At 40.4% G+C, this 16,920-nt stretch overlaps 2 protein-coding genes across 8 annotated transcripts in view; one reads left to right on the forward strand and one right to left on the reverse strand.

Annotated features, from left to right (window-relative positions):
* Nucleotides 1–16,920, reverse strand: part of LOC127935318 (60S acidic ribosomal protein P1-like) — a 568,794-nt gene that overhangs the window by 286,486 nt on the left and 265,388 nt on the right. Inside the window, exon 5 of one of the 6 annotated variants that reach the window (XM_052533082.1) lies at nucleotides 3,285–3,297. The exons of the other annotated variants lie outside the window; for them this stretch is intronic. The gene's annotated coding sequence lies outside the window, so the exon portion shown is untranslated. Of the gene's footprint in view, nucleotides 1–3,284; nucleotides 3,298–16,920 lie in introns of those variants that run through there. 6 annotated transcript variants of the gene reach the window in all.
* Nucleotides 1–16,920, forward strand: part of LOC127935306 (serine/threonine-protein phosphatase 6 regulatory ankyrin repeat subunit B-like) — a 69,459-nt gene that overhangs the window by 37,714 nt on the left and 14,825 nt on the right. For both annotated transcript variants that reach the window (XM_052533050.1, XM_052533051.1), the window contains 9 exons: nucleotides 599–799; nucleotides 878–976; nucleotides 1,577–1,780; nucleotides 6,668–6,769; nucleotides 6,873–6,971; nucleotides 7,090–7,251; nucleotides 10,305–10,412; nucleotides 10,490–10,687; nucleotides 15,471–15,677. In XM_052533050.1, the coding sequence (XP_052389010.1) occupies nucleotides 599–799; nucleotides 878–976; nucleotides 1,577–1,780; nucleotides 6,668–6,769; nucleotides 6,873–6,971; nucleotides 7,090–7,251; nucleotides 10,305–10,412; nucleotides 10,490–10,687; nucleotides 15,471–15,677 (1,380 nt within the window). The remainder of the gene's footprint in view (nucleotides 1–598; nucleotides 800–877; nucleotides 977–1,576; nucleotides 1,781–6,667; nucleotides 6,770–6,872; nucleotides 6,972–7,089; nucleotides 7,252–10,304; nucleotides 10,413–10,489; nucleotides 10,688–15,470; nucleotides 15,678–16,920) is intronic.

Consider the following 16,920-nt stretch of genomic DNA (forward strand, 5'->3'; position numbering starts at 1 on the left):
TTGCAAAATGGTTAAAGGGTCTTTCTCACAGGACGCGGTATGCGCGGCGCTGGACCCTGGGCTCAGCGTTGCCCTTCAGATACAACGCGATTTGCGCTGCAATATTCCAAGAGAAAAGTAGGTTGAGTTTTCAAAACTGCCCGTGCATACGTTCTATTTATAACAGTTCTTCTATCTAATAACGTGCAGGCCTGTTAATTGTATCGTACTGCTCAGGAAATTCTGACACAGTACAGTACTAGTCCATTTTGATTTCCTTGCTTGTTTGGATGCCCTGATCGATTGGTAAAGTGCACCCAAACACCAGACCTGTTGGTTATTGGAGGATCTTCTATTTCTGGTCTGTTAAACGCATTGGCCATTTTGCAACGAGCCATCATCGCGTACTGAGTGAGCGAGCGCCGGACTGAGTAGCCTAACAACGGTTCAATACGAATACGCGTATCGTTACACCCCTTATATATATATATTTTTGTTATACAATAGCATTTGTGACTTTCAGTTGTAGGTTTTTTATGAATCTGAATCTCTGAATATCTGTGTCCTGAAGAACTGCTTCAAAAATAATGTATTGAGGATTTATATGAAATCTCATCAGGAGGGGAAGGCCGCCATTCATCTGGCAGCAGAGCAAGGTCATCAAGACATTGTGGACATCCTGCTAGCCCATAACGCCTTTGTGAACACCAAGACCAAACTGGGCCTAACGCCTCTGCACCTCAGCGCTCAGAGCGGCTCGGCGCAGCTCGTCAGGTTACTGGTGGAGACCCATCAGGCCAGTGTTGATGCTCTCTCTCTGGTAAGAACTGAAAGCTCTGTGCTGATAAAATATGATCTTAAACCCAGAGATATTAAACTGCACAGCTCTGTTTTACAGAAAAAGCAGACGCCGCTGCATTTGGCAGCCTTCAGTGGACAGCTGGATGTTTGCAGCAGCCTGTTAAACCTGAAAGCTGACATCACTGCCACAGATATTGTGAGTGCATTAACTAATATGAATAAATAAAAACTTAATGTAAAGTGATACCACAATAAACCTTAAAATATGTTAAAACAAGGTTTACATCTTAAAATATAAACCTTAAGTTATGATAAAACCTGTTTATATAACGTTTGAGGTAAAACAGGATCAGTTATTTTCAATATTTTCTTTATAAGTCTGAGTCTTTGTAGCTGTTTAGCTGACAGAATTTCAATAATAATAATAATAATAATAATCCTACTATTTTGTGTTATTGAACTACAACATTGAACTTGAAATAAGTGAAATAAATAAATGAAAAATAATAATTTTATAATAAATCTTTACACAGGCAAGTTTATTCTATAACTGCTCAAAATTCTGCATAAAGACTGTAAAATATATATAAAAAATATTTATATATCTTTAATTCAGAATTATTTACGTTTTAATTAATACATGATTGTATAGTAATAATTTCATATTTAAATAATTTAGTATCTTTTCTTATTATAGTAATGTAAATGCACCTTTTCGTGGTGTCAATCCTGATAATAATGACAGTAATCCTGCCATCATGGGTCATGTAGTGATGTTTGCTGTGTGTTGTTTTAGCAAAATCAGACTCCTCTTCATCTAGCGGTGGAGAACGATCACTCAGAGGTGGTGAAGCTGTTTCTGAGGCACCAGCCAAAATTAGCCCAGCTAGCTAACATGGAGGGAGCGACCTGCACACACATCGCTGCAGCTAAAGGCAGTGTGGCCGTCATTAAAGAGCTGCTCCTGTTTACTCAAGGACCGGTCACACTCAACAACAAGGTCAGGATGTATAAAGCCATTTTATGTTTAATTAGTTTAGTATCATTGGAATACCATTGTAAATATTTTGAAGATTTCTTTTTATGTTGTCCATTTACATTTTCTATTTTAGTTGAATTTAGTTTAATTAATTTTAGAACAAAACTTTTGAGTATTTTGGCCATGTACATTTTTCTAAATCAAATTAAACTCAGTAAAAAAAACTATATATGTTGCCCAGTATTAATTTTGACAGTCATTTTTGATTTAGTCTTAGTTTTTATCTTGAAACGAAGATGCTTAATACAAGGTTCTTGAAATCCTTGTGAACTCCACTTAGCCGATTGCAATCCAATGACAGGGACACAAATTTATAAGTACAAGACAGTAGCCTATAGCCTATTTATTTCTAAAATAAAAAAATAAACATTTATAAGGACAAGACAGTAGCCTATAGCCTATATATATATATATATATATATATATATACACACACACACACATATATACACACACATATATATACAGTCATGGCCAAAAATATCGGCACCCTTGGTAAATATAATCTAAGAAGGCTGTGAAAAGTAATCTGCATTGTTAATCCTTTTGATCTTTTATTTTAAAGGTCCCGTTCTTTGTGATCCCATGTTTTAAACTTTAGTTAGTGTGTAATGTTGTTGTTAGAGCATAAATTATATCTGTAAAATTCTAAAACTCAAAGTTCAATGCCAAGCGAGATATTTTATTTAACAGAATTCGCCTACAAAAAACGACCCGTTTGGACTACATCTAGTTCCTGTAGTAATGACGTCACTAAAACAGTTTTTTTGACTAACCTCTGCTCACATGAATACACAAAAAAGGGGACGTGGTCTTTGTACTTTGACAGTTTAACAGTCTAAATGTTCTGCTATAATGCCTGATGAGGTTAGAGAACACCTGACAAGAGATCAGAGACCATTCCTTCATCCAGAATCACTCCAGACCCTTTAGATCCCCAGCTTCTCTTCTTCAGTTCACTCCTCTCATTTTCTGTAGGGTTCAGGTCAAAGGACTGGAATAGCCATAGCACAAGCTTGGTTTTGTGTCCAGTGACCCATTTATGTGTCATTTTTGAGGTTTGTGTTTGGATTATTGTACGGTTGGAAGATCTAAACATGGCCCATTATAAGATTTCTAACAGAGTCAGTCACTTACAGATTTTTGATTTGTTGGTATTTGATAGAATCAAAGATGCCATTTGTCTGAACAAGACTTCCAGGACCTCCAGCAGAAATACAGGCCAACGATATACAGCTGTATATTTCATTGTACACATGGGATATTTTTTATCTCTGTGTTCACCAAACCCATCTTTAGTGTTTGCTGCTAAAAAGCTCATCTTTTAGTTTCATCTGACCACAGAAGCCAGTCCCATCTGAAGATCCAGTCATGGCTGATAACTGAATATGCTGGAGTTTGTTTTTGGATGAGCTAGGATAATTTTTCTTGAAACCCTCCCAAACAACATATGGTGATTTAGGTGCTGTTTCACCATTTTATAAAGTTTTCTGACCACGAGACACAAGTAGATTCTGCAGTTCTCCGGCTGTGGTCCTTGGAGAGTCTTTAACCACTCAAACTCTCCTCCTCACCGTGCATTAGGATGATATAGACACAGGTCCTCTTTCAGGCAGTGCATAACATTTTCTGTTGATTGTAAATTCTTCATTATTACCCTGATGGTGCAATTGCGTATTTCCATTGCTCTAACACTTTTCTTAAAGCCACTTCACAAATTTGTGAAGCTCAATTATCTTTGCTGCACATCAGGAATATATACTATATATACTAATATGTTTTTTCTCATTGTGTTGGATGATTAAGTGAATTTGGGCTTTGTTTTCCCTCCTTTTTATATTTCTGTGAAACAGGAAGCCATGGCTGGATAATTTCATGTTCATAATCACCCTGGAGTGCTCAAAATTGTGAATATGAATGGGAATATACTTCAGAAATATTTTACTCAAAATAATTAGTAGGGGTGCCAATAATTGTGTCCAACGTGTATTTGAGAAAAACATTAATTTCATAATTATGTTTCCCCCCATTTTAAATTCTTTATATCCAATGGAAATTTAGATTTCAGTGATTTTGTCATGATCATTAGATTGAGTGCCCGTGAACTTCAGTAGAGGGCACTCCACTCAGGACCACTCCACCCATCAACCACCAGATGACACTAGCACCTCCCATACTGTTGCACCACACCTGAACTACATTCCCCATGAGTCACTGCATCACAATGACCTTGCCACACCTGCACGTCATTCATCAGCCAATTTCCTTGCCACACCTGCACATAATTTACACACACATAAAAGCAGCAAAATCACTCTCACTCACTGCAAAGTCTTGTTTAGCCTGTCTAACATTTCAGAGTGTTTCTCCCTGTGTTTGTCATTCCCGTGTTTGATCTTTGGTCTGATTACTCCGACTCTGATTCTCTACTGCCTGTCCCTATCTCTGCTTGTTTCTGGTTTCAACTCTGGCTATCCCTGACACACCATTCCTGATTTCTGCCTGTTTGACCATTCTTTAATAAAGTGCTGCATTTGGATCCGAATGTCTCTTGCTCATCATTACAGAAGACTTTGCCAAACCAGGATCAAGCAGCTTTATTGAACACCAGACCAGCTATGGAGCCAGCTAAAAGTTCATTCAACCCTGTAAGTGTGCTTTGCTCCATTTTTCAAGATGGCCAACCAATTGAACTCTTTGTGGAGGAATTCATTCACTATAGTCACCTTTTGCCTGGGGATGAGGATCTGGTAAAGGACTGTTTTTGACTCTAAGATAAGCTTAAGTTTACCAGAAGAAGACCCTAGCTGGACCCTGGGACAGTTTATTGACTTTGTGTTGCAGTTTTGTGGCTCTCCCTTTACAGTTGAGGAGGCCACTTCTCCAATGTATCCAGCTCCTATCCGTTCGATGGTCCCTGTACCTGAGTTTCTGCACAAGATGGCCACCAGCCCAGCGCCGCTGCGCAAGATGGCAGCCACAGTTGATCTTCCAGAGTCAAGTCAGGTCCCCGTCGACCTTCCCGAGTCAGGTCAAGTCACCACTAACACCCAAGAGTCAAGTGAAACAACAGTTAAACTTCAGGAGCCAAGTCAAGTCACCAATGATCTTCACGAGCCAAGTCAAGTCACCAATGATCTTCACGAGCCAAGTCAAGTCACCAATGATCTTCACGAGCCAAGTCAAGTCACCAATGATCTTCACGAGCCAAGTCAAGTCACCAATGATCTTCACGAGCCAAGTCAAGTCACAGTTGATCTCCATGAGCCAAGTCAAGTCACCACGGGTCTACCAGAGCCTCGCCAAGTCTCAGTCGAACTTCCAGAACTCTCATCCTATCCTGTCATGGCCATGAAGGCCATCCACCAAGTCACTGTCTGTCCTGTCATGGCCATGGAGGCCATCCTTGAACTCACCGCCCGCCCTGTCACAGCCACGGAGGCCAGCTACCCTCTCATCATGGCCACGGAGGCTGCTATTAACCTGTATATGTTCTCTGTTTCAGTCCCCCCGGAGCAGACTTGCTCTCCTATGCCATCGACTCCGCTGTGGTGGTCCTCTGCTCTGCACTGGTGGGCTTCTGTCCCATCTACACGGCTGTGGTGGTCCTCTACTCCGCCCTGGTGGGCTCCCACGCCACCTGCTATGCCTTGGTGGGCCCCTGTTCCCGAGTTAGGCCCGCAGCGGGCCCCTGTTCCCGAGTTAGGCCCACGGCGGGCCCCTGTTCCCGAGTTAGGCCCAGGGCGGGCCCCTGTTCCCGAGTTAAGCCCTGTTTCCGAGTTAAGCTCAGGGCAGGTCCCTGTATCCCCTGTCAGGTCCAGGAAGGGCCCCTGTTTCCCATGTCAGGTCCAGGAAAGGCTCCTGAGCTCCATGTTAGGCCCAGTTCCGCCTGCTCTGCCCCGGTCCCCGGCCACTGCACATCCACATGGACCTGGCCCTCCATCCCTCCCCCTATTCGGCCTCCGCTCCACCTCCCTCCTATATTGTTTTGAGCATCTGGAAGCCGCTCGAGAGGGGGGGATTTAGAGTAGAAATTTAGATTTTTAGTGATTTTTTTTTTTTTTTTTTTTTTTTTTTGTCACGATCATTAGATGGAGTGCCCGTGAACTTCAGTAAAGGGCACTCCACCCAGGACCACTCCACCCATCAACCACCAGATATCACTTGGACACTAGCACCAACCTGAACTACATTCTCCATGAGTCACTGCATCACAATCACCTTGCCACACCTGCACCTCATTTACACACACATAAAAGCAGCACAATCACTCTCACTCACTGCGAAGCCTTATTTAGCCTGTCTAACATTTCCGAGCATTTCTCCCTGTGTTTGTCATTCCCGTGTTTGAGCTTTGGAATGATTACTCTGACTCCTATTCTCTGCTGCCTGCCCTGATCTCTGCTTGTTTCGACTCTGGTTATCCCTGACACACCTGATGCCATTCCTGGTTTCTGCCTGTTTGACCATTCTTTAATAAAGCGCTGCATTTGGATCCGAACGTCTCTGGCTCATCATTACAGAATAAAAAAAACAAAAAAACAATGCAGATTAATTTTTACAGCCTCCTTTGATCATATTTACCAAAGATGCCGATATTTTTGGTCATGATTGTGTGTGTGTGTGTGTGTGTGTGTGTGTGTGTATATTTTTTCTTTTTTCAAGTAATGATCATGCTTTTATGGTCATATATTTTTTAAAATCTATATAGTGTTATTTATATTTATTTTAATGAATTTTATGAAGTTAAATAAGAAGTTTTTTTTTTAAACAACATAAACGTTATTCTATTTCAGGTAAAAAAAAAAAAAAATATTAGCATATTTTCTGCTCTTTCTAATTTGGTAGGCTAAAGGTTTGTGCCCGCTGCATTTGGCTGCTGCTGGTGGTAATACGGAGGTAGTGAAAGTTCTTCTGGACGCTGGAGCATCAGTGACAGAGGAGGACACCGTGAGTTAGAAAGACAAATTGTGACAAAGGATATTTTAACATGATGAAGAACAATGATAATTTCGTAATAGTGCAACTTTACATTGACCTTTGACCCTTTCAGGATGGCATGACAGCAATTCATTTAGCTGCCAAGAATGGACACACTCATATTCTGGAGGTGCTGAAAGACAGCATTTCACTGAAGATCCAGAGCTCCAAGGTGCTTCATGTGAACACATGACCTCTGCTTATAAAGGTTAAGCAGAACAAAAATCTGCTGTAATGTTTGTGTTGTATTCTGTATTAGTGTTTTTGTGTGTGTGTGTTTGTGTGTTTAGACGGGTTTGACAGCTCTGCATGTGGCAGCCTGTTTCGGACAGGTGGACTTCGTGAGAGAAATCCTGACTAAAGTTCCAGCTACAATACGCAGTGAATTTCCCTCTAACAGCGACAGTGCCAGCGGCAAAGACGATGTGAAGAGACAACAGCTGTTAGCTGAGGTGACATGACACAACAAGATACACTGCAGAACATGGCTGTTAGAAAACAAGGCATTTTTTATTTGATTTCTTCATTTGGGGGATGATCGCTTTGCATTGCAGTTTTACATTTTGTTTGTGTTTTGTTTTCACTGGGAGTCAAACCCAAGAGCTTTGTTATTGTCATTATAATAACACAGATTAATTTGTACAGGTTTTTTTATAAAGAAAAAGGTAAAAAGTTATTGAAATCACTGAAATTTAACAACCAAATTTAAATAAATAAATAAATCCCTCCTGTGGACTCACCACCTGCAGGAGGGAGCATAAGGGAATGGTGCATAGTGTATCGGGCGACAGGCGAAGGCGAGACCCCCGACGACGCAATCTCTGGACATGGAATCTGGCTTTAGGGATGTCGAATGTCACCTTGTTGGCGGGGAAGGAGCCTGAGCTTGTGCGGGAGGTCGAGAGGTACCGACTAGAGATAGTTGGGCTCAACTCCACACACAGCTTGGGCTCTGGAACCACACTTCTTGAGAGAGGCTGTACTCTCTACCACTCTGGAGTTGTCCATGTTGACAGGCGGAGGGCTGTAGTGGGTTTGCTCATAGTCCCCCAGCTCAGCCGCCTAGTGTTGGAGTTCACCCCAGTGAATGAGAGGGTCGCTTCCCTGCTCCTTCGAGTCGGGGATAGGTCTCTCACTGTCGTTTGTGCCTACGGGCCAACCAGCAGTGCGGACTACCCGGCCTTCTTGGAGTCTCTAGGAGGGGTGCTGGAAAGTGCTCCGACTGCAGACTCCGTCGTTCTACTGGCGGACTTCAACGCCTATGTGGGCAGTGACACCTGGAGGGGCGTGACTGGGAGGAACGGGCCCCCTGATCTGAACCCGAGCGATGTTCTGTTATTGGATTTCTGTGTTAACCACAGTTTGTCCATAACGAACACCATGTTCAAAAATAACCCGAAAATAAAAATAACCCTAGGCCGACTTTGTAGTCGTGTCATCAGACCTTCGGCCATATGTCTTGGACACCCAGGTGAAGAGAGGGGCGGAGCTGTCAACTGATCACCACCTGGTGGTGAGTTGGATCTGATGGCGGGAGAGGAAGCTGGACAGACTCGGCAGACTCAAACATACTGTGAGGATCTGTTGGGAACGTTTGGCCGAGCCCCCTGTCAGAGAGATCTTCAACTCCCACCTCCGGCAGATCTTCGACCGGATCCCGAGGGAGTCTGGATATATTGAGTCAGAGTGGACCATGTTCTCCACCTCCATTGTTGCAGTGGCTGCTCGGACCTGTGGCCGTAAGGTCTCCGGTGCCTGTCGAGGCGGCAATCCCCGAACCCGGTGGTGGACACCGGAAGTAAGGGATGCCGTCAAGCTGAAGAAGGAGTACTATCGGGCCTGGATGGCTTGTGGGACTCCGGAGGCAGCTGACAGGTACCGGCAGGCCAAGCAGACTGCAGCCGGGGTAGTCGTGGAGGCAAAAAATCGGGCCTAGGAGGAGTTCGGTGAGGCCATGGAGAAAGACTATCGGTTGGCCTCGAAGAGATTCTGGCAAACTGTTCGACGCCTCAGGAGGGGGAAGCAGTGCCCTACCAACACTGTTTACAGTAGAGATGGGCACCTGTTGCCCTCAACTGGGAATATCGTCGGGCGGTGGAAGGAATCTCCTCAATCCCACCGACTTGTCTTCCGTTGAGGAAGCAGTGGCTGGGGACTCGGAGGAGAACTCATCCATCACCCGGGCTGAAGTCACAAAGGTAGTTAAAAAGCTCCTCGGTGGCAAGGCACGAGGGGTGGATGTGAGCTGTAAGGCAAAGCTCTCGATTTACCGGTCAATCTACATTCCTACTCTCACCTATGGTCATGAGCTGTGGGTCATGACCGAAAGGACAAGATCCCGGATACAGGCGGCCGAAATGAGGTTTCTCCGTAGGGTGGCTGAGCGCTCCCTTGGAGATAGGGTGAGAAGCTTGGTCACTCGGGAGGAGCTCAGAGTAGAGCCGTTGCTCCTCCACATTGAGAGGAGCCAGCAAAGGTGGCTCGGGCATCTATTTCGGATGCCTCCTGGATGCCTTCCCAGGGAGGTGTTCCAGGCATGTCCCACCGGGAGGAGGCCCCGGGGAAGACCTAGGACACGCTGAAGGGACTATGTCTCCCGGAAGTGGCTAGGGAGAGGGAAGTCAGGGCATCTCTGCTTAGACTGTTGCCCCCGCGACCCGGCCCCGGATAAGCGGAAGATGATGGATGGATGGAAATAAATAAATATCTACACATTTCCAAATCCTGTATAACATAAAATAATAAAAGCAAATGATTATAAAAGTGTATATTTTCTTATGTTATATATTTATATTTTCTAATATTTGTATTAATCATTTAATAAATAATTACATAATTAAATATTTATCATTTAAGGTTTAAAACGTTAATTAAATTTTTTCCTTTATTTAAAATGATTTTGTGTGTGTGTGTGTGTGTGTGTGTGTTTTCAGTACATTTACACCTTTTACAAAAAAACGTAAAAACAGAAATATGACTCATACCATGAGCTATACAGCTAACTTTTTACAAACTAAATGTCATAGTTTATTCTAAATAAATTGTATAACTGCTTTCAATTTGGTAAAAAGAACCAGCGCAGCAGTAAAATTTGAAAATGTGCATAATAATTTTTGTTTTATACTTATATTGATTATTTGTTATATTATCATAAATATTAGTGTAGTCTGTAGTTTTTCTAATTAAATATAATACATGTAATATAAATAATATATATTTATACATTTATATTTAAAATATTAAAACATTAATTTCATAATATTTCTACAATATTATTTCCTGTGTACTGTACAATAAATGCATTTGCCACCTCCATACATTGCACATACAAGTGCACTTTTTTATTCTGTTTATGAAACTTATTACACCTTTGCTGTGTAAAGTGCTTTTAAGATGTATTCTCTCAAAATAAGTCTTGATATCTTAAGGTAATTTATCTTTTACTGAAACAAAAGCCACAATGTACATATTAGTGATTGTGAATTGTGTGTGTGTGTGTGTTCAGTCAGGTTACACTCCTCTGCACCTGGCGGCTCAGTCCGGTCATGAAAACATGGTTCGCTTGTTGCTGAATTCTCCTGGTGTTCAGGCCGATGCTGAGACAAACATTCAGGCAAGGGATCAGAAGGACTGCTGCAGTCTGAAGAATGACGTTTGAGTGCGGTTCTGACCGTCCATCGTGTGTTTCAGGGCTCAAGTCCTCTGCACCTGGCGGCTCAGAATGGACACACGGCTTTGGTTGGGCTGCTGCTCAGCCGCTCTGGATCTCTGCTGCACCTGACCGACAAACACGGATGTACCTGTCTGCATCTGGCCTCTGCACATGGACACGTGGCCATGGTGAGAGTCCTGCTGGGACAGGGAGCTGAGATCAACCACAAGGACACGGTGAGAAGAAACCTGCCATGCAAAGAAAAATCACACAGAAACATGGATGCTTGTGCTGGTCTCATGTTTCTCAGATGTTTCTTGAGAAAAAGACCCTTGTAATCTCACATGTGTCTCCTCTAGAGTATAAGAAGAGATCTAGATAGTGTCTCAAACTGTGTGCAGATTTCCTGAGATACCAAAGCAGTGCTGTTATTGTTAAAGGGATAGTTCACCCAGAAATTTACATTTGATGTTTATCTGCTTACCCCCAGGGCATCCAAGATGTAGGTGACTTTGTAGTCTGACAGTCATATAATTGACGTGAATAATAATCACGGCTTTGAGAGTCTAAAAAACATACACAAACAAAACCAAATTAAACCCTGCTGCTCGTGATGATACATTAATGTGTGTAGTCACAATTAGAAATAAGTCATGAGACAAGACTTATAAGATTTATGACAGATAAAATGTTACTAAATAAATGCACGATTGTGATGGAGGATAAGAAGCTGATGTCTGATTTCTTCAAGTAGACGCATTTACCATGTTTAGGCTACTATGGTAATGTTAATGCCTAGCGTGCAAAATATTATAAATATTTCTGCCTTGTATGGTGATTTATAATCCACATCAGATCAAGTTATTTCAAACACTCCCTGCTGACTGAAAGTGAGTTTTGAGTTCAACTTATTTTAAAAAGTTTTTAATGTTAGTGTTTTAGCTGTTAGCTTTCTGAAATGATGAAAGGTGATGAAAGGCCCAAGGTTCTCATCTGGCCAAAAAACAAGTGACAGTGGAAACGCAACTGGCCCTGGAACCCAGTAGCACGCCTGCTTTTGGCCCGACAGTAGAAACGCGCCTATTGGTCAATTTGAGAGATAGGTGGTCGTAAAGCACTTATAAGTCTGCAATCTGCCATAGAGCAAGAAGAAGACGACACAGTTAGGCCCTACATGACCTGAGCCCGACAGATTTCGGGCCGAGATTGACAAGTACATTTTGATTGACAGGTTTTTAAAACCCTGAACCCGTTTACAGCCCTACATAATTCAAATGTGCGCACACACACACAGCTCTTTTGCTTTTTGTCAAGAATGAGTAATTTATACATATTTAAACATAATATATTCATGACTAATGTAGGCTATAGGCCAATTGGAAGTTGGAACAAAGAAATAAAATAAGTCTTCTGTAACATCGTAACATCTTTGCACTCTAAATAGAATAAAATTAAACACATTAGTGCACAATTTTCCATACCACAATCAGTCAAGCTCATATCACCAGCAAACTTACACTCATTTACATCCTTCTCTTCACTCTCTGAGGCAGAAGTGTCAAAACTCATCCTTTCTAATCACCCTACAACTTGCCCGCTTGATCCAATTCCATCTCATCTCCTTCAAGCCATTTCTCCTGAAGTTGTACCTGCACTCACTCACATCATCAACACTTCCCTCCACACTGGTGTTTTTCCCTCATCATTTAGACAGGCACGTATAACTCCACTACTTAAGAAACCCAACCTCAACCCATCTCTTTTAGAGAACTACAGACCAGTTTCCCTTCTTCCTTTTATTGCAAAAACACTTGAACGAGCTGTGTTCAAACAAGTCTCTACATTTCTCACACACAACAATCTCCTTGACAGCAACCAATCTGGCTTCAGAAGTGGACATTCAACTGAGACTGCCTTGCTCTCAGTTGTTGAAGCTCTAAGACTGGCAAGAGCACAATCCAAATCTTCAGTACTTATACTGCTTGATCTGTCCGCTGCTTTTGACACGGTTAACCACCAGATCCTCCTATCAACGCTACTGGCGAAAGGCATCTCAGGAACAACACTTCAATGGTTTGAGTCTTACCTATCAGATAGGTCCTTCAAAGTATCTTGGAGAGGTGAGGTGTCCAAGTCTCAGCATCTAACTACTGGGGTGCCTCAGGGATCAGTTCTTGGACCACTTCTCTTCTCTGTCTACATGGCATCATTAGATTCTGTCATTCAGAAACATGGCTTTTCATACCACTGCTATGCTGATGACACTCAACTCTACCTCTGATTCCATCCTGATGATCCGACGGTAGCTATTCGCATCTCAGCTTGTCTAACTGACATTTCTTCCTGGATGATGGACCATCACCTTCAACTCAACCTTGCCAAGACAGAACTGCTTGTGATTCCAGCAAACCCATCGTTCCATCACACTTTCACCATCAAGTTAGGCACATCAACCATTACTCCTTCAAAAACAGCTAGAAGCCTTGGAGTTATGATTGATGATCAGCTGACTTACTCAGACCACATTTCTAAAACGGTCCGATCCTGCAGATTTGCTTCATTCAACATCAAGAAGATCAAGCCCTTTCTTTCGGAACATGCTGCACAACTCCTTGTTCAAGCTCTTGCTCTGTCCAGGCTGAACTATTGCAATGCCTTCTTGGCAGGTCTTCCAGCCAATTCTATCAAACCTTTACAATTAATTCAGAACGCAGCAGCAAGATCAATTTTTAATGAGCCAAAAAGAATACACGTCACACCTCTGTTTATCAATTTGCACTGGCTTCCAATAGCTGCTCGCATCAAATTCAAGGCATTGATGTTTGCCTACAAAACTACCACTGGCTCTGCACCCATTTACCTAAATTCGTTACTTCAGACTTATGCGCCCTCTAGAAGCTTGCGTTCTGCAAGTGAACGTCGCTTGATTGTGCCATCCCAAAGAAGCACAAAGTCACTTTTACGGACTTTTAAATTAAATGTTCCCTTCTGGTGGAATGAACTCCCCAACTCAATCCGAACAACTGAGTCCTTAGCCATTTTCAAGAATCGGCTTAAAACCCATCTCTTCCATCTTTATTTGACCCTCTAACTTTTAACACTCACTATTCTAATTCTATTCTTTAAAAAATCTAACTACCATTCTAATTTTTTTGTATTCTATTTTCTTTTCATTTATTATGCAATTGTATATGTATGTGTGTGTGTATGTGTAAAGACCTCTAACTAGCTTGCTCTATTCTTTTATTTTTTTATTCTATCTGTTTTCTTTTTATTTATTATATTAGTTAAAATCCCATGCTACGTGTACTGTATTAACCTAACTGAGACTTGTTATAGCACTTATATATCATTGCTCTTTTTGTTGTTTTTGATTGCTTCCACTGTCTTCATCTGTAAGTTGCTTTGGATAAAAGTGTCTGCTAAATGAATAAATGTAAATGTAAATAGGCATAGGCATACACTTAGACTATAAATAGGCCACCCCGCCAATAAAATAAGTCTTTCATAACAAATTAAATTAAGATAAATTCTAAATTAAGATGACAAAATCAAGATAAAGACTCCACTGGATTTGCTTCAGTCGCCACTAGCAGCTGTAATTTTATAAAAAAAAAAAAATAATAATAATGCCAACATTAGCCTATATACTCGCGTATATTAGGCTACATGGTTTTTGTGGAGGAAAATGACTGAATCCATTGTAGATGGTTTCAGCACGTTCCTGCGCTCACTTATGGTGCATCCAGCAACATAACCCACTGTCTCATTATTCTCATCATGTACATGGTCAAAACTTTTCCACACCTCAGTCTTTGCTTTAGTTGCTGGGGCAACCAAAACGTAATTGCCAGAGGCAAGCCTCCGTTTCACTTCCTCAGCATCCATTTTCACATCTTTCTCTCACTAATCGAAATGCATTTCAAATCATTTTCCACTTAAACCAGAGCGCAAGACTGACCCCGTGTAAAATGATATGAATAAAGGTGTTATGAATTCGGGCAAAGATCTTCAGCTCTAATCAGAGGTAAAAAATAAAATAAAATCTATGTAAATACTGTTCAGTTTCTTGCACAGAACGACAGTTTTGTGTCTTTACACATCAATGTATCGTCATGAGCGTTTTACTCTCAAAGCCATGATTCCCATCTGAGTCCATTATTTGACTGACAGACTGGTTTGAGTTAAAAATGTTAGTTTGTGAAGAAACAAAAAAAATTTTGTTACTGAAGAAACAAAGTCACCTATATTTGAATGCCCTGGGGGTAAGCAGATAAACATAAAAAAAAATATTTCTGGGTGAACAATCCCTTTAACTAAACTTAAATGTATCAAAAATGTATTCAAATAAAGCTGAAATAAAATATTAAATTGATTTTTTTGGAGACATTGTCTTAAATAAAAGATAAATAAAATATTAAATATAAATATAAATATAAAATATAAATAAATTACTAAAACTAAATAAAAACTGGAAATATAAAAATAAAAGCTAATTTTAATACATTAATCCTAATTTAATTACATATTGTAATTTTAATACATATTATAGTTGACTAACTGAAACAAAATAAGTAAATTCTTTAAATTTACGAAACTGAAATAAGTATAAATACAAATGTAAATATTTTAAAAACAAAATAAAATAAAAATGCCAAAGATACATTACAAAATTATTAACTGTAAAATTAAAATTACAACTATTAAATCATTTGAAAATGAATAAATCCTAGTGTATATATAAATACACTTCTGGTCTGGACTCCTATGCTCAGTAAGGCTGCTGAAAATTCAGGAATATATTTTTTTTAATATATATTCACGTAGAAAACAGTTATTTTAAAATGTAATAATATTTGACATTATAACTGTTTTTATTCTTAAACGAATAAATGCAGCATTCAAAAACACTGTACTGAATTATTCCAAACCTATGACTGGAAATGTAAAACTTAAATATCAGCATTCAGAGCAGTAAAGCTGCATTCTTGTGAGCAGTAAAGCTGCTGTGTCTTTCAGAGTGGCTTGACACCGCTGCATTACGCAGCTAAAGCCGGCTTTCTGGAGGTGGTGTCAATCCTGGTTGAGAGTGGAGCGTCAGTGTGTGTCGAATGTCATGTCGGATGGACACCGCTGCAGTACGCTGCTCAGGAGAACCATGAGAAAACCGTCATCTTCCTGCTCAGACAAGAGAAGAACATACTACAATTGCTGGACGACAAGAAGGTCATACTCACTGATACCCTGTTTGTTCTCTCTCTCTCTCTCTCTCTCTCTCTCTCTCTCTCTCTCTCTCTCTCTCTCTCTGTGTGTGTGTGTGTGTGTGTGTGTGTGTGTGTGTATTCGTTTGGTTTTTCCAAATGTTCTAACTACCAGTTGTTTATTTGTTGTGAAAATGAATGCAATTAAAAACTTGAACAAAATGAACAAATGGCTCTTATTCAGACTGAGAGCTGATACTGACGGAGACTGAAATGTCAGTACATCATACACAACACACTGTATTAAAAGCACATTTATTAAAATTGGTTTATGTGAAGATTGTTTTACCTAAATTATAAGATGATTTGATTGTATGGATCTTTACTGAAGAATTCTAAGAGTGTTTTATTTTCACAATGGTTAATTTAAATTAAGTTTTTCTGTAACATGACAGACCATGACCTAGTATATTCTCACCGGAGCTTACACTAAACTTCATCCTACGTCATCCACTGGATGCCACTTTCTTATGAATGCACATACCAGTTAGCAGAAGCTAGAGATTACGGTTTATAAAGTTTTAAATCTGGATATTTTTCTTACACAAAAGCATCGATTTGCTTCAGAAGTCATTTTATTAACCCCCAGATCTGTGTGGAGTACTCTTCATGATGAATGGATGCAAAATCTGGACCCCATTCACTTCCATTATAAAGCTTGGAAGAGCCAGAACATTTATTAAAGGGGTCATATAATGTTGCAAAAAATAACATTATTATGTTTATTTGGTGTAGTGCAATGTGTTTATACATTTACATTTAGTAATTTAGCAGACGCTATTATTCAAAGTGACATAAAAATGAGGGCATTGGGAGCAATCTAAAACAACAAAAGAGCAATGATATGCTGTATAAGTGCTATAACAAGTCTCAGTCAGCTTAAATGTAGTGCACATAGCAAGGGCTTTTAAATAATAGAATAAATAAGAAAGAAAACAGAAAAGAATAGAGCAAGGTAGTGTTAGAGGTCTTTTTTTATAATTGTATAATAAATGAAAAGAAAATAGATAGAATAAAAAAGATTAGAAAGGTAGGTAGATTTTTTTTTAAAGAATAGAATAGTGTGTGCTAAAGTTAGAGGGTCAAATAAAGATGGAAGCGGATTCTTGAAAATGGCTAAGGACTCAGCTGCTCGGATTTAGTTGGGCAGGTCATTCCATCAGGAGAGAACATTTAATTTAAACCTCCATAAAAGTGACTTTGTGCTT

This window comes from Carassius gibelio, chromosome A19, assembly GCF_023724105.1.
Source record: "Carassius gibelio isolate Cgi1373 ecotype wild population from Czech Republic chromosome A19, carGib1.2-hapl.c, whole genome shotgun sequence".
Classification (NCBI taxonomy): domain Eukaryota; kingdom Metazoa; phylum Chordata; class Actinopteri; order Cypriniformes; family Cyprinidae; genus Carassius; species Carassius gibelio.